At 39.0% G+C, this 24,356-nt stretch overlaps 1 protein-coding gene across 1 annotated transcript in view; it reads right to left on the bottom strand.

Moving 5' to 3' along the window:
- The window catches only part of lrp5 (low density lipoprotein receptor-related protein 5), a 60,283-nt gene that overhangs the window by 19,759 nt on the left and 16,168 nt on the right, over positions 1-24,356 (bottom strand). The window contains exons 4-11 of the mRNA XM_008410912.3: positions 23,805-23,873; positions 23,136-23,264; positions 16,023-16,219; positions 15,156-15,287; positions 12,619-12,707; positions 12,310-12,528; positions 12,110-12,198; positions 11,645-11,816 (exon numbers count right to left, since the gene is read on the bottom strand). Of these exons, the coding sequence (XP_008409134.1) occupies positions 11,645-11,816; positions 12,110-12,198; positions 12,310-12,528; positions 12,619-12,707; positions 15,156-15,287; positions 16,023-16,219; positions 23,136-23,264; positions 23,805-23,873 (1,096 nt within the window). The remainder of the gene's footprint in view (positions 1-11,644; positions 11,817-12,109; positions 12,199-12,309; positions 12,529-12,618; positions 12,708-15,155; positions 15,288-16,022; positions 16,220-23,135; positions 23,265-23,804; positions 23,874-24,356) is intronic.

The following is a 24,356-nucleotide window of genomic DNA, read 5'->3' on the forward strand; positions in this document are numbered from 1 at the left end:
AAGAGAAAACTAACATCTGGAAAGCAATGGGCTGAGTCAGACCCATTAACAGTTGGTAAAACACTTACTTCTTACACTCCAAGTCACAAGTAAAACTAATTAACAAAGAATCTCCATCATTAAGAAGTTTAAAAATGAAGAAGTGAGGAGGAGTGTCTCCTCTTCAGCATCCAATGGAGTGCTTCTTCACCAGATGGTGGTAGGAGTTCAGAAGGGTTAGTTCCCACCATGACTGGGCATCCAGCATCATACTCTTTTGAGTGCAAACACACCAAAAATATATTGTTGTTTTCTTTTCTTGATTAGAGTTCATATTTTATTTTATTTTTTCCTTGCTGTAGAGATCATACTATTGCACATTTTAATACATTTTTGAGTTCTGCCAACTGGTAAACATTGAAGGTTACACAGTATGGTTGAAGAACTTTCATTCTAACTGACTCTATTCTGATGGTCAGGTTAAGAAAGAGAACCATATTCCATCTTAGAGTCTGAAGGATTAAGATAATGTGCTTTGGTTGAGAGAGGAGTTCATTGTTTATTCAACTCTAGTTTATTTGTATAGCACATTTCAGCCATCACCAAAACCATAAAGCAAATATAGAGCAAATATATTGATCGATGTTCTGGTTATTATGAAGCAAAGGCAACTCTAAGCTGTTTAGAGTAGACTCTGATTAATAACAGCTGCAAAATTGATCAGTATATTTGATGACAATTATTCTTGATGATTTTGATTATGGTATTTGACAAAATCTAATGTTTATTACTGTTTCATAATTGGTTGCTGTACTATATTTTTATAGTACAGCACTTTGTAAAGCACTTTGAAGTGCCTTGTTGCTGGAATCAAATGGTTGAATCCCCAGTGAAGTCCATTTCTGCAGAGTTTTTCTAATGACATCATTATTTGTCTCAGGTGTGTTGAAGCTGCAGAACACTGGCCCTGGAGGCCTGGAGGTGAAGACCCTTGTTCTGGGGAGGGCTTGTAAATCCCTCCTTACATAGTGAATTTTCAGGCTTTTGTACAGCGTGGTTGTGTCTCAATATTTTTGTGTGTGTTGGACAAAGCCTAACAGAAATCTGAACTGTCTGACATGTGGATAAGATGTTGTTTTGATCCTGTGACTTATTTGAACATGATCTGTGCAAATAAGACACAGATCCTGTGACTTATTTGCTCTGGATAAAAATGAACAAGTCTGTATGTCTGAAATCTCCACAAACCACAATAAATCTGACATGATAAACCATTTAAAACTCACTGGTGGCATTAAAGAGTCGCCTGAGCTTCCAAGGTGTTGGCACTGGCATGAATTTACAGAAAGGCTGCAAATTCTCCTGGATTCTCACGGCTGATATCTTACAAATGTATATTTCATTAGATATAAACAATATTAACGAACAACAACAATATACAAACAATATATTGGATTTTTTCTGAGCTGTCTGCTTCTTTTTTTTTTTTTTTTTTGCCTACTTCCAAGTTTGTTTGCCTCTAAACCAGTCAGCTGATCCGGAGAAATTACTGGAGAATTTTCAGTTAAAACCAAAATACTGCAGTCTCTCACTTCATGCTGACTGTGATTGCAGCCATAAATAATTCATGTCATCTTCCCAAAAATTATACACTGGCAAGCAATAGCTGTGGTATGTCGGTCTGGGTGGTTTAGATTTGACCATGTCTGAACCTTTTGCACTTTCACGTTACCTTGCACAATACTTGGTGTGCATGCTCTCTAGGCCCACTCAGCACTTCTCTCTAGCGGTTTCCTTCATAACACAGAGCTCTGTGTCTTCTACACATTTTATTGGGTAGCACTTTAAATTTAAAATAACATTTAGATAATTGAAATTTAAAAGTAATAATACAAAATGTTGTGTTTTTATGACTTAAGTAACAATATTGGACTGAGTGGTGGTGTAGTTGTAGGTCTTTTGGAGTTAGGCAACAGCTTGAGACATTGTGTACTTTAAACATACATGTCAGTTATGCTTGATAAAAGGTGACAATTGTGCCACAATTAATGTAGCTGAAAAGTGATAAAATCATCATGTAACATTTTAGTCATATCACCGACTGCAAAACTAGAAAAACGCAAACTATGTCACTTCTTAGACAGAAATACCACGCAACTCCTGTAACCGAAGATACACTCACTGAAAACACTGCCTGTCTCAATAAAAAGTGGTAAAATTACTGGATATGCTCTGGTCAAAACCAATTTCTCACATTTTCCCACAACCAGTCTTTCATTAATGTAGTCATCAAGTGTTGACTTTGACATTCACAACATCACATGGTTCTGCTTCTTCAAGAATAATTTCTAAACTAAGACATGCACTCTAATGGCGTTAATGTTGTGATAGGCAGCTGTGGACCCGGCTTTATGTTTAGTGAATGCTCATTTAAATATCCATTCACAGGCTATGAGTGAGAAAACAGAAAAAAAACAACAGTCACTTTGATGGCCCTCTGAACCAAAGGGGTTCTTGACCCTTCCACAAAAAATCCATTCATTTATTCATTGGACAAAATTAGACATGGCCATCTCAGTTAAAAGATGGGAGAGGGACTCCCTTTTTATTTCCTCTCCTCATTCTTTCTCTGTTCTCGCTTTTTTCAGGAAGAATTAGGCGCTGGCAGGGTAATTTTCACTCCCCCCTTTCTGATTCAATTTTGGGAGATAGAATGCTTCGTTTCTTGATGGACACAAGGGAAAGGACAAAATGGCAGAGAAAAAAGGGCGAAGAGAAAAGTAACAAAGGTCTCATCAGACACGCTGAGAGAGGTCTGTCCATCACAGAACACTTCACATATGGTAGCACATGGAGATTATGATGCACACAATAAAACAAGAAGAATCCAACAAAAAACAGATCCTACAGAACCCAGAACCGTTCACCCCATAACACCACCTCATTTTTAATACAAGTATCTCTCAGCTTTGTAACTCCTTACCAGAGGTACTTTCCTTTAAAGCCTGCTGTATCAAGGAAATATGTAGAGAAATATAGCATACATATAGATATTTCTGTTTATGATGATTTTATTGATGCAAGAGGCAAAGAAAGTTAGAAAAATTCAGTAAAATTTTAAAATGTCTTAAAAATGTGTTTCATTAAATGCATCCAATAGAGGTAGGTCACAATTAAAGTTTGTATTTTCTGCAACATGCCAACATAGTAAATATCTAATGAAAAAATAAATCATGACAGTAGAGAGTAAAAGAGGCAGAGCCATTTTCATTAGCTGACACATCTATTTATCAAGAATTTCTAAACATATATACTCTTCTATATATGCTAATAATTTTTTGTGAGGCAAAAGCAGAAAAATCATTGACGACTTTTTCTTTCATGAAATACTTGAGGAACAGTTTAGTTTTTATTAAATGCAAGTGGGAAGTATGGATCCTGTGGAAGGAGAGGAAATTCCACAGTACACACCACCCTCTTTCCACCTCATAGACAAACACACATCTACACACTGAATGGCCTCAACCATATGGCTCAGCGGTGTGGCTGAATAGAGCTACACATTCTCAATTTGCATAACCACAACAAAGCTGGTTCTTCACATGCATCTTGGTGAGTGTGTGAACACACAAAGAAAGCAACACATTGGGCAAACAACCTACACACACGATCTCTTTTTAAAAGAACGGAGCCTGTTCCAGGAGTTTATGACAAGGAGGTGGGGGGGAGAGTTTCACTTTTAAAGAGATGGGCCAGGGTGGGGGGCAATGAGAGAAGCAGACAGAGTTAGAGCATTCCAAAGCAGGCTTTATTAGACACTCCCCTCACTTTCAGAGCCAAACATGTTGAATGCTGTTCAATTTTCTTCTGTTTGACAGTCTTGCCTGATGCAATCACACAAACACACACACGCGCACACACACGCGCACACACACACGCACACACGCGCACACACACACACACACACACACACACACACACACACACACACACACACACACACACACACACACACACACACACACACACACACACACGTATGCATGAACACGCACACATCAGAGAACAAAACACATAGTAGCAAGTTTCTAAAACTTTATCTCAGCCACACAACCAGGACACAACTGTACTCTGACCTTCGTCCTTTAAGACGTGACACAACAAAAACAAAACACATGAAAACGTTTACGTTTTTGGGGTGTTTTCTTTTGTCCCTATATCCTTTAAATTTAAATTGTCCTTATCATGGCATTTATTCTGGAAGCAAGATCAATGCCATCAGATCCAAGATGTATACTTCCAGATTATTCTTAAAACACACATCCACAAGAGTAGTCTATTTATTTATATTAATTAAAATACTACTTGTTTAAAGATGACCTATTTTCCTAGACAATGTTAGAATTCTTTTAATGAATAATACCTCTGATCTCATACTAAGATATAGATAGAGTGAGAACACCATGGAGGAGCTAAGCAGCCTGAAATCCATAGTCGCATACAATCAGTGTTTCAACAGCTTTGCAAAGGATGTCAGACCTTTTCATGTGAATAACAGGTTCTGATGACTGGTAGAGTAAGTACATGTGGTAACATCCACATTGGCTACATGTCTATCTTAGCTTGCAGATAAAAGCTACATTAGCTAAGCTAATTTAGCTAGTTCAGAAGTAAATACTACAGTAGATGTCACTGATATTTGTCTTAGTATTACACAGAGGTGGGTAGAGTACTCAAAAACTGTAATCGAGTAACATCCATCCATCCATCCATTTTCTTCCGCTTATCCGGGGTTGGGTCGCGGGGGCAGCAGCTTCAGAAGGGAGGCCCAGACTTCCCTCTCCCCAGCCACTTCTTCCAGCTCCTCCGGGGGAATCCCAAGGCGTTCCCAGGCCAGCCGAGAGACGTGATCCCTCCAGCGTGTCCTGGGTCTTCTCCCGGTGGGACGTGCCCGGAACACCTCACCAGGGAGGCGTCCAGGAGGCATCCTTACCAGATGCCCGAGCCACCTCAACTGGCTCCTCTCGACGTGGAGGAGCAGCGGCTCTACTCTGAGTCCCTCCCGGATGACCGAGCTTCTCACCCTATCTCTAAGGGAGAGCCCAGCCACCCTGCGGAGGAAACCCATTTCGGCCGCTTGTACCCGTGATCTCGTTCTTTCGGTCATGACCCAAAGCTCATGACCATAGATGAGGGTGGGAACGTACTGTAGATCGACCGGTAAATCGAGAGCTTCGCTTTTTGGCTCAGCTCTCTCTTCACCACGACGGACCGGTACAGCGCCCGCTTCACAGTAGACGCTGCCCCAATCCGCCTGTCGATCTCCCGCTCTCTTCTTCCCTCATTCGTGAACAAGATCCCCAGATACTTAAACTCCTCCACTTGAGGCAGGACGACCCCCCTGACCCGGAGAAGGCACTCTACCCTTTTCCGGCTCAAGACCATGGCCTCGGATTTGGAGGCTCTGAGCCTCATCCCGGCCGCTTCACACTCGGCTGCGAACCGCTCTAGTGAGAGCTGCAGATCACGTTCCGATGAAGCCAACAGGACCACATCATCCGCAAAAAGCAGAGATGCGATCCTAAGGCCACCAAAACGGATCCCCTCAACACCTCGGCTGCGCCTAGAAATTCTGTCCATAAAAGTAATGAACAGAATCGGTGACAAAGGGCAGCCTTGGCGGAGTCCAACTCTCACCGGAAACGAGCCCGGCAGTAAGTCGGGCTCGACTTACTGCCGAGTAAGTCGAGCATTACTCGGCATTACTCGGCAGTAATTGCGCATTGCGGACCAGACCAGACTCTGACACCGGTCATACAGGGACCTGACAGCCCGTATCAAAGGGCCCGGTACCCCATACTCCCGGAGTATCCCCCACAGGGCCACCCGTGGGACACGGTCGAACGCCTTCTCCAAGTCCACAAAACACATGTAGACTGGTTGGGCGAGTAACAGTTGTAATGTAATATTGTTTTTTTTAAAAAGTTTTGTTGGCTCTAATGGCCTTCATTTTAAAGTTAACAGGAAACAGGGTAATCAGAGAGAGGGGGAAGACATGCGGCAAATCTCACCAGGCCGGGAATCGCCATGAGGACTAAAGCCTCAATGTGTGGGTCACGACTTGCCCCTGCGCTACCACAGCACCCCTGTACTTATACTGTTTATAAGTTAGATGGGAATGAGGCGAGAGCTGTTTTTGATAGGGCTGCACCGATTGCAGTTTTCTGGCTGATCACTGATTGCCAATCTTTAAAAAGCCTGACCTGCTCATTCAGATTTTGTCGGATATAAAATTTTTTGTGTGAAATGTTGCTAAATATAGCAAGAAAGTCACGGAGTTGATAACAGTAGGGTGATTGTTGTTGACTGCAAACATGCAGACATGACCTGGTGGATGAGTCTGTCTGCTCTTGTCCTGATTACACCCAGTGCTTCACCCCCACCGTTCATCCCCACACTTGGCCACGCCCCTCAGTGTCTCGACACCACCCACTTTGGTGGAATAAAAAAATAATAATTTCGTATTCAGGGTTGTGTGTTTACATCGGGTTTAGTTACACTTAAAAGGTGTACACATGCAGTACAAAACAACAAGGGTAAGTTGCTCAAAAGTTAATGGTTTCAGCTCAGAGGCTTTAATCCATGACTTTTGTGTTCTGATCAGCATATCCAATTTTAACATCTGGCGTTTTTGATATTTCTTGATCCAAGATGTTTTTATTTAAACTGACACAATTTACACACATACCATGTTTTTTTAATATTTATTTATTTAAAACCCTTCACTATCAGGAGGATTCCAGTGTCCTCAAGGGCAGCGTTTTTCAACCTTTTTTGAGCGAAGGTACATTGTTTTAATTGAAAAAAAATCACAAGGCACACCACCAACCAAAAATGTAAACAAAGATACTCTGTAGCCGCCTACTGTATAGTCATTCTTATCAAAGTGTCTTAAATAGAAATCAAATAAACACAAAAATTATTTTTTATCATATTTTACATTTCTTATTTCAAATTGCACTTAACATGTCCACTTCAAAAATACACCTGAACAGCCACAACACTGTGGTCTTAAATTTAAAGAAGTTGTAGAAAACTTCAAAGTGTTTTATAAACTAATCCACAAGCATTCTTATAGCCGGAATACAGAAAATAATTCTTATTCTGAAAGAAGCAATAATATTTGGGAAATATTTCACTTCATATTCGGTGTGACAATATGAAGAGTTGCATGTACAAAATGTCAAAATCTGTATATTTTACCCACCTAGTGTGAAACCTGTGCATGTTTAGATGAAAACGGAGCTGATTTCCTGGCAGAAATTGAAGAAAGACAAAGTTCTTCCTCAACAGCTCTCAGTCTCTCTCTGTTTTTAGTTTTTATAGTAGCCAGGCTTGAGAAGCTCACTTCACACAGATATGTTGTGGGAAATGGACCCATGTTCTTTCCAACTACTGCTGAGCTTCTCTGTCATCACAGTCTTGATAGATTCAGTGCTCTCACCGCTACCTGTAACATCCATGCATCACTAATTCTCTTGTTTTAATGTAAAATGCTCTGTACCTACTGCCATCTAGTGGTAAGAAAATTACATGATTACGCCGCTAGTCACTACTACAGCAGACACTTGAAGATGGCATTATTTGCAGATAATTCATTCATTTTCAAAAAATCTTTTAAGACCAATTACCGGACTATAAAGCGCACCATACTATAAGCCGCTGGTATCTCTGCTGCTCTTGGTTTCCCATAAAGACCAGGCAGAGGGCTGAGTCATAATAAATCTGCTGGATATATTAAGGACGCAGCACTCCGTCTCCAAAGCCAAACCATGGTTTCGGTCACGCCGAGTTTACGTGCTGCGGCTCTATTTCCCCCCTGTACTGCCAGATCGACAGTTTAAAAACATTTCTCTGTCGTGCCTGCTGCTAGCATGTGCTTGTTCTAAATGAAAATCAGCGTGTCCTTCTTTGATTTACAATTTTGACTTCTAATGATTCACTTCCTGCTAAAGAGCCCCCCGGTGGTTGAAGAAAAATCAACAGAAAAGCCTCACCGGGCTATAAGCCGCATGGTTCAAAGCTTAGGAAAAAAGTAGCGGCTTAGTCCGAAAATACGGTACCGCAGCTGAAATTGGATAATTTCCACGGCACACCTGACGATCACTCACGGCGGCACAGTGGTTGAAAAACACTGCTCAAGGGCACATTGAAGTGTTTTAAGGATGACTGCTAAAGGGTTAAAATTGATCATTACATAATAAGCCTCAGAACAATTCTTTCACACTCATGTCAACACCATAACATTTTGGCAGCATAGCACTGAGATCTTGTTACATTCCTACACCGAATTGCAAGATTTGTTCTAGACATTTACAATATTTTTTAACACAGACTAGTATTTATGAACTCCAGATACTTGCTCTGCTGTTTTTAAGTACCCTGGTCATTCCGTTCTGGTGCAATTCCACTCGAAAAAAAGTTCTCACTTCCAGCACAGTCTGGGTTTTGTCCCCTTGACTTGGATTCTCTCCAGTCGATTTCCTACCAGGCCAGTCAGCAAATAGAAGAAGAAGTTATGAACAATGACGTTGATTTTCAGCGCTAATTAAGAATGTAGTCTGATTGTAGTTCTAGCAATGGCAAAACACTGAATTAACATTAACAGCTGCATCGTTTGGATCAGCTATTCTCTCTTTGCAGTGTTGGATGGTTCCTGTAAGCTTCTTGTGTTACTTATGTCATGCTAATTTTACGAGAGCGATTCGGTAAAATTTAAAACCTCAACGCAGCCCATGGCACCAGGAAGTAATTGTTTCTCAATAGAAAGCGAAAGTTTTATTAAACTTCACGTATCCTTCTTCAGCAGTACCCCACGGGCAAATCACACCGTGGGGTTTTAGTGCATAAACTTTATCAAAAATCAGAGCAACCCATAAACAACCACAAGAGTCAAACACTGAAAATATCTTCACCTTTATCAGCTATTTCATTTCAGCAAAATAAAAACATTGTTAAAATGTGGGAAAAGGGGTTTTGAAGTGGCTCCTTTCACCCTGACAGAGGGTGGGAGGAAGGGTGAGACAGAGCAGCCGCCCCTTTTCAATTGGTAAGCATTCAGCCAGAAACTTGGCTATTCACTGTTTTGTTGCACTCTTCTCCCTTCTCTCTCTGCTGCTATGCAAGTAGCAAACATTAACACAAGGAAACATTGAGAAATATGGTCACAGAGTTACAGGGACACCACGGCCAAAGTCTGGTGGAAGAAAAAAACGATCCAACAGGAACAGGAGAAAATCGAAAAACAAAGACAAACGAAGTGTAAAACATGTTGTAAAAGAAGAGGAGATGTATTGATGTTGGGAGAATGAAGGAGAACAAAGATCACTTTCTCAAAGGGATCTAGAAGCTTTGGAGCAGCAGGGGGAGGGCAGTATAAAAAACTCCCCAAACCCCACCTCAATTTATTGTTCTCTATTTTCCAAACCTCTTTCCCTATAGTTAACAATCCTGCTAACATCTGGCTTTTAGTGCTGTGGGAAAGTTTTCAGTTGGCATTTAGTCCTGCATCAATCAGCCCTGCTGTAGCTGCAGGTATTTAGCCCCTGCTAATGTTGTGCCATAGCAAACAAGACATTTTTTTACACTTATCCAACAGTTAACTCAACACACACAACAGATGCAACAAAGAGACATAAATAGTTTATACATTTGTTATCAACATCGCTGGGACTCAAATTTCAAATAAGGCATGATATTACTTCATATTTGCACCTACTAAAATACTTTTCAAAACACATCAACTTAAGTTGCAAAATAATCAGTTTAACACTGTCGTCCCAACATGTGTCAGAATTTTATGTCTGCTTAACATCTCAGTGTGTGTCAAAGATCAGATTGAGAAAGAGTTGAGAGTGATGATAAATGGTTCAAACTTAAACTCAAGTTGTTTTGTCAATGCTCATATATTTTCTGCAAAAACAGAGAAATGTCTTCCCTCTCTGTGGCTGCAAGAACAAGATGACATAATTCTGTTCTTCCAGCAATGCTTTGGGAGTTCTTGTAACTTATCCTTAACACATTTTCTGGCCAACATTGTCTTCTTGTGCAGTATCTGACAAATACTGTGATTAGAAATAAATTTTAAATGGATACGTTTACCACTAATAAATCAGTTATCATTTTCCAGGTGTAAATGGGTTTCTATGACTGAAAACCATAAAAATATGCATACCGCTCCAATGGTATAGACTACAGGTGTCAAACTCCAGTCCTGGAGGGCCACTGCCCTGCAACATTTTGATGTGCCTCTGCTGCACCACCTGAATAGAATAATTAGGCCATTAGCAAGGCTCTGGAGAAGTTATCTACACAAGAAGGAAGTAATTAAGCCATTTCATTCCAGTTTGTGGGTTCACTCTTTGAGGCTGCGGGCCTGTTTTGTACCTGTGGCACATCTAAAAACTGAAGGACAGTGGCCCTTGAGGACTGGAGTTTGACACCCCTGGATAATGTCAGGAGCAGAAATAGTCAGCACTGGATCCTCAAAACAGAAAGTGCAAATGAATCACTGGTATGTACATTTCAGACTGCAAACTTTTTAAAACTGTAAACATTGGTGACTTGTCTGCTTCAATAGTTTATTCCTTTTCAAAAAGGAATTTGAAAAGGAACATTTCAGTGCAAAAATTGCAAACTTGCATTGCTCATATCCTAGCTAATCAGAAGAGATAAAACGTGCAGAAATGTTTGCACTCACAGTAAACCCAAGGACTGTACAAGCTTCGTCATATGTCCTGGTCTTTTCTTGCTGACTGTTGCTTTATTTACCTCTGCTGTGGTTTTTCTGTTCATTGTCACAAACTTCTCCACCTCTGTCAGCTCTGCACACCAGTATGCCTGTGTAGGCTACTTCTACTGTGTTTAACAGGTTGCTTTTGTTCAGCCATGAATAAAGACACTGGCACAAAAAAATCCTCCTGCCTCTCATTCCCCCTTTCTCTCGTGAATGTTCTCAGTTCCTGTGGAACACTTCTGGAGCTTACAGTAAAATCTAACGGTGGTTCATTTTAGTCGTTTCTACTTTTTGTCCTGGGATTCTCTGAAAGGCTCTGCATTAGTTTATTGCTTTCTAAGAAATCAGTTAAATAAAAACATATGTATTATGTTGAGAGAGTAATGACATTCTCTAGAGTGATTTCATGGGTATGTGGCTAATTCATAAGCACTTTTCTGGAATCTCACCGACCAGTCAGAGTACCTCAACACTACAAGGCCTTCACAGATCAGTGGTCAGTGCAAACTTCAGTGCTTGCCCGAGGGCATTTACCAGGGACAGCTGGATTTGATCTTGAATCTTCCCAAGTGCCAGACAATTACTTTTATCAGCTCAGCCACAGTAGTCGGTTCCTGTGGCCCAGCAGTACACTAATATACTCAATGCCTGTTGTGAAGGGTATTTGTAATTTTGAGTGTTCAGTAGTCTGAAAGCAGAAACTCATTGCAGTTTACAGATAAACTGAGTCGCTCGGCTGCTTTGCCATTTCCTCTCATTCCATTGGAGTTAATGATAATCCAGTTAAAATTCATCTTTCTTTCCTCTTGTGTTACATATATTTCTTGACCAGCCAAGCAGCTGAAAGAGGCCACATGCTGATTGACTTACCTCTATCTTGTCAGTTTTAGCATCTCCCCAGTAAAGCTTCCCTGCTGTGTAGTCTATGGCTAATCCATTGGGCCAGCCAAGAGAGCTGTTGAGCAGGACCACCCGAGCTGTTCCATCCAGGTTTGCTCTCTCAATCTTAGGATGCTGACCCCAATCAGTCCAGTACATAAAACTGAAAAAAATGAGTCAATGTGAGAAGACAGACATCAGTTATAGATATCAGCAAACATGCAACCAAGAAAGCCATGGGTTCTTTTATTTTACTGATGGCTGCCAATCACTTATTTTTGTCATTAATTTTGTTAGTGTATTTTAAATCTGCTTCAACAGGCAATCAATGGCATTTTGCAGGAACTTTTAGTGTTAGGATAAGGAATTATTTTGAAAGGGATCAAATCAAAGCTGTTTTATTTAAATAAAGATGGAGAGATCCAGCTGTGACAAATTCAGACAAACGACATCTACCCATTAACAGGATCCAGAACAATGGCTCTGGGTTCCTCTAGGTCCTCCGAAATCAAAATTTTTCGTGATGTTCCATTTAGTCTGGTAACCTAAAACAGCACACAGCAATAATAAAAAGAAGTGCAATGACATGTTTACTGTCACATAAAGTGTCATCTCTGTCCAGTTGTAAAGAACTGAGATAAGAAATAGTTCTGTACCTCAATCCGATCAGTGCCAGTGTCAGTCCAGTAAAGGTTTCTGGCCACCCAGTCAACAGCAATACCATCTGGGTGGTTGATGTCCATGTTAACCAGTATTGTGGCATTGCTGCCATCAATGTAAGATCTTCGTATGGCCCGAACCTCATCATCTGTCCAGTAGACAAAACCTTCAACCGGGTCATAGTCTATGGCAATAGCATGTCGAATGTCATGAACCTGCATGAGAAGAGTGATAAAAACCTCAGAGCCTCACTCTTACAACAAAGTCCAACAGTATTGTTGGTGTGTGTGTGTGAGTGTATTCACCTGTAGCACTATGTCAGTGAAATCTGGCAGATCAAGTGAGATTCTCCTCAGGTCTGTCCGTCTAGCCAGCAGCAAAACCTGCTCTGCACCTGATCAAGATACAATTCATCTTCATGTTGAGGACCATCAATATGTAACCATCTCATTCAGTTCAAATTGTCAGCCCTACATTACATTTGCTTTTTATTTATTTTGATAGTTTAACAAGTTAAATCTTTATATGAGTAATAAGTCCTAATTAATACCAGTAACAATAATAATAAGACATAAAATGTAGAAAGTTTTTTTAAAAATGCATTTTATAAAAAAAACCTCTGGAGGCAAGTTTGAATTTATTGTGGATTTCAGATTCTGTCAAAACAACCTGTTACTTCAAACTGCACCTCGATCACATGTTGTTTGTAGTTGTCACTTTCCCTGAAAGCTTACACAGTTTTATATTCTTCTGTTCAAACCACTGAAAATCAATCATTTGCAACAAAACTTTATGTCTGTGTCTTCAAAACATTAAATAGCTCTGAGCCACAGTATACACACCACTCCTACAAATTAAAGGGTTTTTCTTGTTCTGACTGGCCTTTCATATCTAATTAAATGTTGGCCAACAAGATCCCAATCACATTCCACACAGAGAGGTGAACAATCCGGCCTAAATGAGGAAAACCAGCCAGGAAATATCAAGGGAGACGGTGAATAGAGGAGAAAAAGCATCTGCACTTCAGCTCTCATCTTTGCTTCACTTCCTTTAAAGACCCTTCAAGACCACTGACTAAGAGTCAAATAAACACACACGCACGCACACACATGCTCCGTCTCTACTGCCAGAACAATAACAAACACTTCAATTTAACCAGCCAAGCAAAACAAATTAGGGGCACATACGCAACAGACATTCGCCCAAACTGCAGGCTGACACAATAAAGCATTGTTGTTTTTATTGTCAACAGTGGCCAGGCGATTGGTTGGCATGCCTCATTCAGATTTATTGCCTAGCCTCAGAGACACACACACAAACCTTTACTCAGTATTTACTTTTTGCATAATAAGGCTCCTTTGTTTTAACATCGTGGGAATCAATATGGCAGCTGGTCAATTTGAGAGTCCGTGTGTTTTCTGAGATGTCTCTACAGATTTTCAGGATGATGGTCCCGGTGCCACGTCACACTCCAACACCAAAGACACCTCTAGGTTCAGCGATACCATACACTGACACACTGATTATTTCAGTCATCTGCAGATACTGCTAAAATCCATTTGATTCCTTCAAAGAAGAATAATCTTCTTCCTAGAGCTTTTCAGCTACTTCATCATAAATTTAATATGTTAAAATAAGTTTGGGAGAGAGATAACACACACGCACACGCGCGCACGCACACACACACAAACACACAAACACACACACACACACACACACACACACACACACACACACACACACACACACACACCACTCTTATAGAGGTTTAAGTGGCAGCAACTACAAACATAGTCTTAATAGAAAATCCTTCAGTCATTTTCTGTTCTAAAAATTAAAACATTAAAATATGATGCATATACATCATCAGCATGTTTATTTCTGAATGACACCATGATATACACTGGATGCGAACTTGTAATGTTTAATTTTTTTTCCTGGGTGAGCTTAACTTGCAAATAATTCTTAGTCAGGGAAAAGAGCTACAGAACTGCACAGACACGACCCATCATCAGCAATGGCCTTCAGGAAGCAGCTCTAGTTCAAATGCCACTTTATCTCTGCAGGAGTTACAGCATCAGAACCTTCTCTGCTCCCAAACAGGCCTAACTGTGTTTCACAAGGCTGTCACTCTGTTTCTATCCAGCAGTCCAGAGTTAGATCAGCACTGTGCTCAGGTCTCTGCCACACGGCGGTTGGATGAGCCTCAGCCAAACACATCACCCAGGACCGAGGCAGAATCAGTATCACTGTCAGGGACTAAAATCTCACAGATTGTTGGATAAACCACTAGTTATGCAATCAAATTAACAAAAAATAAAAAGGGCCCTCCAAACGCTCTGGGAACACTCCCTCCCAACTCATCTCTGCTGAACTATCCTCATTGCCGATCATCCTCCAAACCTTTCTTCATACTCCTTCAGTCTTAATCATCCCTCACTGTGAAACTACTCCAGAGTCAATGAGCCACTTAGCTTAGCCTAAAACCCAGGCTAACTGAACAACCAATCAAATCTCTGGTCCTTATCAACATCATTGTATCCATTCTTCCCCATTTCTCCTTTTCTTTTCCTGAATGTTTTAGGAAACACAAAGCTTCAAGTGGAATGTTTTAGTCAAACTGCACTTTTGAAGATTTATCTGATTGCTATCGTGGTATATAAATATTTTTTGCTCTTGTAATCCTATCATGGTTTTTAAGCTTAGTGCATTCATTGCCTCTGCCATAGCTGCAGCAACCATTTTTTTAAATGCAGTAAAACGAACTCTAAAATAACAAAGTTACTACTAAAGTGAGTGGACTTGCAGTTTAGGTTTGTACTAATGGAAGTCAGACACATACCTGGCTTGCATGTCTTTCCATCTGCTTTAAGCTGGACTCCCGTGGGACAGGCGCAGCTGTAGAAAGGCTGGAGTGGAGAGAGCAGGCAGAGGTGACTGCAGCCTCCGTTATCGTTGCTGCATGGAGTCTGAACTGAAATAATACAAAGGAAAACACAGAAATTAACAACTAAGAAAGATTAGGCTTGATAAAGTGAAAATATGAACTAGGGTGCAATATGCTTTTTTATAACGTGAATAGTCATTAATAGATAAATTATGAACTTTTGTTGTTTTTTTTGTCAAAAATTTGGAAAACCTTTAGATTTCATCGGAATTTCAATACATCATTTATGTCCAAAGAAAAATCTAATAATCCAGACAAAAACACTACTGGTCACGACTACTGACGAATTATAATTAGTGCCAAAAAAACTGAATGTGAGAATAGTTTCTGAAGAGGAGGCTCTACACAGGCACACTGGTGTGCACTAAAAATCAAAAGCAGAGAGGTTTCTGGTTCGGTTTCATAAAGAGTGTTTAAGTTTATTTAAAAATAACACAGATATTCTCTGACCTGACCTCGTACAAAATTCAAATATAAACATTAATTTTGTGTTAGAAAAACTGCTTCACTCCTCAGTCCTATACTGCAAACAACCAGACCAACCACAACAGCTGTCTTTTCTTCCTAATCACAGCAGGAGGCTGACCTAAACACAAAATAACAGCTCATCTGTCATCTCTAATCATTAGTATAAGTTAGGATCAACAGCAACATTTCTCATTTAGCAAATAGTTAATTAATCAAATACTTAATATGTTCAAACACTAATACTCGATTCAGTGTTACATTGACCGTTAAACATAGGTAGAACATTCCACTTACTGTATGGCTGTCGATAAGGCTCCAGAACCTGGATGTCCATTGGAGAATAAATCCCACTGAGGATCTCTCTGGTTTTGTCTCCACTGTGTTTGTTACAGGCATGGATGGAGCGAGTCTGCCAGTCAGTCCAGTATAACGTCTCCTTAGACAATGTTAGTGCAAAAGGATGGGTCAGAGTGCCCTCCACCACTGCTTCTCTGTAAGATGGGGGAAAAAAACACTTGACAACAACAAGAATTTTTATGGGGGAATTTTTATGAGTTTAGTAATATGTTTCCTTATTACTAAACTTAGTAATATGGAAACATTTCCTTAATTTGGAGATTAAAAATCTCTACTGATGTTTGGATCCTGAGTTGTTAAGTGGATTGATTATTATGTTGTTTTCCTTAGTTTTTTCTATTAGTTATGACTTGTTTCTATTTTTACTTCAATGTCTTAGTGATTCTAGCTATGTTCATTTCTTGTGTCTAGTCCTTTTCTTAGTTAATCAAATTTTTTATTATGTTTCTTATGTCTAGTTATTTTGTTAGATTAATTTAATAGTTCCCAGTGTGCTCTCCCTCAACCCATGTGCCACCTCCTCTTCCTCTCTCCTCAGCCTGCCTTCTGCTCTCTCCTTGCTCATTAGCTCGGGTCTTTTGTCCAACATTCAACCTCCCAGTACTTAAGCACCTCATTCTCAGCCACTCCTTGCTTCTCTCCGTCTTGTCTACGCCTGTTATTTTTCCCATCTGTTCCCTGCCATCTCTTCCATCCCTACACCCCCAGACTTATGGCTTGTGTTCTTATTTGGCTTATTTTTTTGTCTTGTAAGCTTTTGTTCTTAGTTTTATTTATGTATTTATTTTTTTTTCACCACTACCTGACATCTCAAGTCTGCTGTATTTGATATTCATGAAACCTTTACTTTATGGAAACAAAACAATAGGGATTGTCTGTATTTCTAAAATGTTATCTTGTCTCCTTGTTGTGAGCCCAATATCAGTGATTGCTTCATTTATAAGCTTAATTCATCATCACACCCGTGGTAGTAACAGAAGTTTTCACACTTCTTGACGGTTGGTGATGAACCTGGCTAATAGTTAGCTAACACAAGCAGAAAGGTGCACTGTTGAATCTCTGGCATACATCTTATATCACAGTGCACAAAACGCTAGAAGTGAAAGTAGGTATATTTCATTTTTAGAATAACTGGGTAGTGAAAATACTAATGCAATAACATTACAAGTGGATTTATGTTTCCCTCCCAGTAGAACTAAAAGTGCAGCATTAATGAGAAAGTACACAGTAGCAGAAAAAAGTAACAAGTAGCTAAACTGGCAAGTACAAGCTATGCAAAATCAACTGTTGAACATCAGTGTGAAATATGTTTTGTTGCTACGCAGAAAATGCTGATGCCACCATAAAGGCTGGAAAGCCCAGATTTGGGCAACACGATTTTCTGTAGCCAGAACTTCCTATTGCTCACTAATAGTATAAACAGTGGTTGTGGAACTACTGCTGTGCCTCTAAAGGAACAGAGGCTAACTTGGTCAGACAGCTCCAACATATTGGTTTGGACTCAAAACACCTCCACCACATTCCAACATAATATACAGGCAGAAATCAGTTCCACAGAACAGATGCTTTATGCCTGACTGCAGTATAAACACATTAAAGACTTCAAAAAAGGAATCAAAGCTTTAAGTGTAGGAGATTTTTTTTACATGTAAGCCTTTTCACTGACAGCAGAGATATCACATAAAAGGAGAAAACAGACATAGTGAATGATTTATCCCAAGCAGATAACAAAGGTTCCATATGGAAATCTTACCTGATCGCAACAGATCAAAGCAAGCCTAAATTTTCACTGTTTTCATTTTCTTATTTGAAAACTGATGACCTCAGCAAAAATATGTGCTTTGATATTATGTGGCATCATTGATCTTAATTCGGTGAAGAAAGATAGAGAAATAAGTCAAGATTTAGAAAAACAGATGTGAACGATGCACTGGAGAAAGGAAACTAAATCCAGAGATGAGTGTGTGTGGAGCTGTGTTGGTTTTAACTGAGGCCTTCATTCCACAGCTCTGTTTGTCTTGGACTCTTCTTTATTTTTCTTTAAATCTGTCAGTATAGCTATTCTGTTTCTTACTCCATTACCGTTATTTTAAAAAAAGCAGCTCACAGAGGAATATTAAATATGGTCTAGTTAGAATTTAAGGTTTAGACCATAAAAACTGTGCATCTTGCAATTCATCTTTTAAACCAAATGCACAAGTTAACTTTGCCCTGCATGTTGATATAACACCACGTGAAAACCTGTGTACATTATAGTCTTTTACACAGAAGACTATAATTTTGTCCCATATAACAACAGCTTCAAACATGAGTAATGCAAGAGTAGTTCACTGGTGAAAGCAGCAATATTTTAAAATGAATCTTCTCTGGCTGGATTGTATTAGAATGAACTTGTATGAATTGAATTAACCAAACGGAATTGTAATACAAGTGCAGCAAAAGTTCTGTATGCAAACTCAATCTGGAGGAATAGGTCTTTTGCGTCTTGAATATTTCTATGTGAAAACAAGTTTCTCCAATGAAAATAAAGGGAATTGAAATAATCCACTCCAACCTTCCACCCAAACAACAACTATACCAAATTTAAATTGACAATAATTTAGTCATTCTTCTCATATAAAACAGAACTACAGGCATTGTTTGGTGAAATATTAATGGAATACGCAGTTTTTCTAAGACACCTACTTGTTTGACATGATTGGAATAAGTGCTAGGAGTACATAGATATTTTTTGAAGTAGAAACCACTTCTAGAGTAGAGGGTCTGTTGTGGTGGTGACGTACACTATATTGCCAAAAGTATTCGCTCACCTGCCTTGACTCACATATGAGTTTAAGTGACATCCCATTCCTGATCCATAGGGTTCAATATGATGGTCTAACTTTTGCAGCTAAAACAGCTTCCACTCTTCTGTGAAGGCTGTCCACAAGGTTTAGGAGTGTTTATGGGGATCTTTACCATTCTACCAGAAGCACATTTGTGAGGCCACATACTGATGTTGGACTGGTCTAAAGTCCAGTGGTGGCGTTCTTTACAGAATTTACTGATATGCCTCGGCTGTGAGGAATATCACCAACTCCACTTGTGATTAATGACTAGCCATGACTCAGCTTGACTTTGAAGGTTTATGATGAAAATGTTTTATGAAAGACTACCCAGGTGAAAAAAAAGTATACTATAGTATACTTTTATCGATGTACTTAAACTGTACTATTTTGGAACAACTAATTTTGTGCTTAGTATACTTTAGTAGTATTTAAATAGTATTAAATTACAACTAATAGTATATTTTAGTATACTATACGTGTTGGGTTCTGCAGGGGAGTGTTTTCTCTACATTCTCAGGGTGGCAGGCTGATGGGATCCAGCTGGTGCTCATCATCTCCAATCAGCAAGGGCCTTAAATAGGAGTGGCTTCCCGGAAGAAGATGCCAGATGGTTCCGCTTCTACAGTGGTACACTCTAGCTCTTAGTGCTGTGTCTCAAGTGTTTTACTTGTTCCTGACGCCTCTTCCATCTCTTCCTTCCTCCTAGAACCAGCTCTGACCTCTCTCTGAGAGTCTGATCCACCTGTAGGCCTAGCCCCTGGATTCCTCCACAACCACCACCCTGCTGCTGCCTGTCCACCCTGAGTTACCTGCTGGAACTCCTCCACCTGGAAACCCCCTCACTGCCCCAAATGCTGTACCCTCCTCCGCTCATCTGAACCCTCAAACCGTAAGCCTTCACCAGGTCACACCATCACTCCTGTCATTATTCCTCTGTCTAACCACTCACCCATTTCTCAGTTCCTCCTCTGGCCTGGTTCCTCCCTGCTGCCGCTGGTCTACACCTCTCTATCCTTCCCCCCATTATTGTTCAATAAATCTGTTAAACTGAGTTTGGTGTCTGTAGTTGTTGCTTGCCTTCGAGTCCTGGTACCTCACATTATGACAATACGTAAATTTTTGGAACAACTTCAAGTGTACTTAGTGTACTTAAAAGTATACTTTTTAAATATATTTTAGAGCTTTATTATATTTTGATATTATATTTTGAGTGTAATAATTCTGCCTCAGAATTATATTAAAAATATATATTGAATATACTTCAAATATATTAATATATATTAGTAATGTATTTAAATTACACTTAATTTTTATTTTTGATTTCCTGCTATTGATAATAAACTACAATTTTAATTACTCGTGGAAGTCTTTATTCCTACATACCTATTTTGTAAATGACATGCATAACTACACTGCAGTACTTACATTGTTTTAGGCTAAAATTACATGGGAAGATTAATTACACAAGATGTTCAAGGTAATTCAAATATTGTTTTATTACAGACATTTTAAAACTGTCTAATTTTAATCAAAACATTATAAACTTAACACAAATTATAAGTTTTCAGGTCAAAAGTGAACACATGAACATGAAAATTTAAGTGTGACAATAAAACATGAAAGTGAGGATCAACGACAGAACATTCCCGTTCACTGCATCTTACAGAAACCTACAAAAAAGAACAATAGAGCAATTAAACAGAGAAAGCATTTGTATTTAAAGAGAACAGAAAAATGGCAAATAAAAAAATAATACTTACAATTTTAAGACGTTGTGGACTCGCCATGTACGTGACATAAGAACTAATGATGATTGGGACCGGATGCCTCAGGTGGAAAAACATTTCTGGGTGTCTTCTTTGCCTGTTTATGTTAGAAGTAGAAAAAAATAGTCAGCAATGTCATAGAATCAGTTGATGTTGGCAATAACTATGAAGCTGTTTTAAGTGTGGACTTAAGGAGACAAACGACCTTAAAATCTTTCCATCCATGATCTGAACGCACTGATTCTTGCAGGGTAGCAAGGGGGGCTGGTGGTGCCCATCTCCAGCAGCCATCAGATGAGAGGCAGGGTTCACCCTGGACAGGTCACCAGTCCATCACAGGGCCCTGAAAGTCAACAACAAATAAAATGTATGAAAGAGAAATGTTAGATTAACAAGGGGAATAAATTCTTTCCAGTAATCTTTAAATCAAATCATGTTTATTAAGCACTTGGTGTTGGTAACACACCAGTTTTTGTTGTTGAAAGTGTAGCTAGCTCCTAATTGAAAAAACAAACTTACATCATGAAGACAATGTGGAGGTTCATCCTCAGAGCTGGTTCGTGATATGGTGGAGCCTGAGCTTCTTCTGAGACAGGAAAGTCTTTAGGTTTCCTAACACCTGATTTCTCTGCTTCCTCATTCATCTTTATTTGCTTAGTTAGACTGCAAACATATGTTGAAGATAAAATCATTGATGAACGAGTTAGAACAACAACCACCTCACAATATCAAAGTCTCTCTGTCTTATGGAGTTTAATTAAAACCAGGTTAGTTTATGAATTAAAGTAGCCTCTATGCAGTTATAACATGAAGCTGAATGATTCCTATAGTAATAATCATACAAGTCACAATAAAATTTATACAATAATTATTTAAGAAACCAACGTAAGTTATATATCTTTACTGCACTGTTTATAATTAAATGAAGATAATTAATAAGCAAACTTACCAACAGCTAGCAACACTTAGCAGCCTTCGTCCCCCTGGGCTCCTTTTGTGACACGCATTTCATTTCCATCGGTTGTTGTCCCGTTGTGTTGTCGTCTAACTCAGACTAGGACATCACCAGCTTGAATTTACCAAAATTAGTAACTATTGTCACTTTTAAGACAATATTATGCGAGTAAAAATGCCACCATCTGGTCTGGAGTATGAACTGGAGCTAATTTTTCTTAAAAATTACATCATGATTTTAATAAATAGTAAAAGATTATTAAGGCACTTAAAAATTCATACATATTCATTCATATTTTGTTCACTTAAAGTATACCTTTATTTAATATATTAAAAGTGTATTTTGGTACAATTATGTTTAAGTGTGTTTAAGTTCTAATTTTGAAATTGGTACAAGTGTATTTTTAGTATACTTCAGATATACTTATAGGTAGTACGCTTAATATTTAGTATACTTAAAGTGTACTTTCACAAATTTAAGTATATTTGAAGTATACTAAAGTATACTTTTTTCACCTGGGTAGTGAAGTGCATTGGAGTGCCATGTCTGTGCTACACTACTGCTGCTTCCACTTTAATCTGATAGAACTGCATTTATTTATCTTTGTTTGGACATCTAATCTATGCCAACTGATCAAAACCGACTTAAATTATTTTACATGAAACAGATTCATTAAAACACAAATTTATATCAATAAAACTTTTATTCCATTTATGAAAACACAAAAAGCCAAAATTTAAATGTTTTCTTGCCTTTGGGACCACCTTCAAATTGGATTATTCTAAAGTATCCAAATTTATGAAATACTGTATATAGATATATACAGCCTTCAGTATGGGCAAGTCAAACCTGTAGTAGATGATATATTAATTACACATTTTTAAAACGCGTTTTGTGATTTTAAAAAACGTTTTCTACATTTATGTCAATGAAACAGAATTGTTACGTTTCCCAAAATGTAAGAATTTACATTTTGTTATGTTAGAACAGTTTTTCTACCATAAAATGTTCTCTCAACATTTTATGGTAGAAGAAACCAACCATAAAATGTTGGTTTCTTCTAATAATTATGAACCAAATATCATCTTGACTTACGAGCTATTGCCATGTCCCAATAATCTACTGTTCTAAATAAATACTGGGATCTCTAAGAGATCTGACTAAGTACTACACACATTGGTGAAAAGAATTTCTCAAACATGCATGAACGAGTCACAGCAAAACTCTGGGTATGTTTATTTCAAGAGAAAGACATATATAGTAGATATCGTATTCCATTTTAATATAGATAATTTAATATAGATATAGTATCTGTGAAAATTAATAGATCAAGTCAAATCAGTTCAGTCATTAATAAACAAGGAAACACTGACAATTTTACCTTGAAACACTCACCCCACTTATTTGTTTTTTAAGATATCTGGTTATAATTCAGACATCTGAATTTTAACTATTATTGAGACTTTCACTTTCATCCAGCCTTATGTTACATAAAGTTTACCGTGCAGATCCATCCAGGTTGGCTCTGTGAATGAAGCTGAGCTTGGCATCGGCCCAGTACAACTTCTCCTCCACCAGGTCTATGGTGAGGCCATTGGGCCAGTGTATGTTCTTATTCACTATGACTTTCCTATTAGGAGACAGCAGAGCACAAGTAAAGTTAGTGTTTTTAACTTATTTTCATACAATTGCTGAGTATATTTGTATATAAATGCATTTTGTTTGCCTTTCAGCTTGGTCATTTAGACATCATTTTTATCTTAGTGATTTGACAACCAACATTCTAGCTTCAGTTTGGCAAATTGACCCGGTGCAAGTAAGTTACTTACATGCATGAGTTATTTACATGTATGTGCTCTCTAGCTTGTTCTACAATCAGTAGTCTGGATCTGTCAGGACTCAGACTGGTCAGCACGAGAGTACAGGACCACAAAGAGAGGAGCCAGTGGCCGTTTCTGATATGGGCAACATGCTCACCCCTCCCCCTCCTCTGCCTTTGACAACTTTTTGGAGGGGGTCGGGGTGCTGGAAAGGGGGTTCACCCAGGGCGCCAAACAGGCTAGGACCGCCTCTGAGAGGAGCGCAGAAAGAGATCTTGTACATTTTCCATCAAGTTTCAATCCCAACATGCAGGGATTGAACCTGCCTGTTATTCTACTCTTTACAGTACCTGCTGCTGCCATCCATGCCAGCGCGTTCTATCCGAGGCTCCTCTCCCCAGTCTGTCCAATATATATATCTGGAAGAAAACAGTTTAATAACATGGTAATATGCATTTGCATAATGACGTCCACCGTACCTGTATTTTATACCAGCAACTGCTTTTCTTTAAGTGTTAACTAAAAAAATGTTTTAATTGTCTCTGATTGAAAATCAGAGATAATGGCGATGTGTGCCATCTCAGCATTTACTCTGCCATTCTCCAAAAGGGGTGGGGCTCTCTGCCCTGCCAACAGCATAGCTCCCCCTCCCCCAAGGAGATCACAGTATGTAGCAATTGCATGTGCTCACAGTTAGAATAGAATAGAATAGAATAGAATAGAATAGAATTCAACTTTATTGTCATTGCACCGTCACAAGTACAAAGCAATGAAATGTAGTTTGCATCTATCCAGAAGTGCTATACAGGGTATAAATATGTATTTACAGGTGTACCAAGGTGGTTATAAAAATGAAATGTTCAGTATAAATATAACATAATATACATAAAAATATGGGAGCT

The sequence above is a fragment of the Poecilia reticulata genome, chromosome 6 (assembly GCF_904066995.2).
Source record: "Poecilia reticulata chromosome 6, P_reticulata-male-v2, whole genome shotgun sequence".
In the NCBI taxonomy this organism is placed as follows: Eukaryota; Metazoa; Chordata; class Actinopteri; order Cyprinodontiformes; family Poeciliidae; genus Poecilia; species Poecilia reticulata.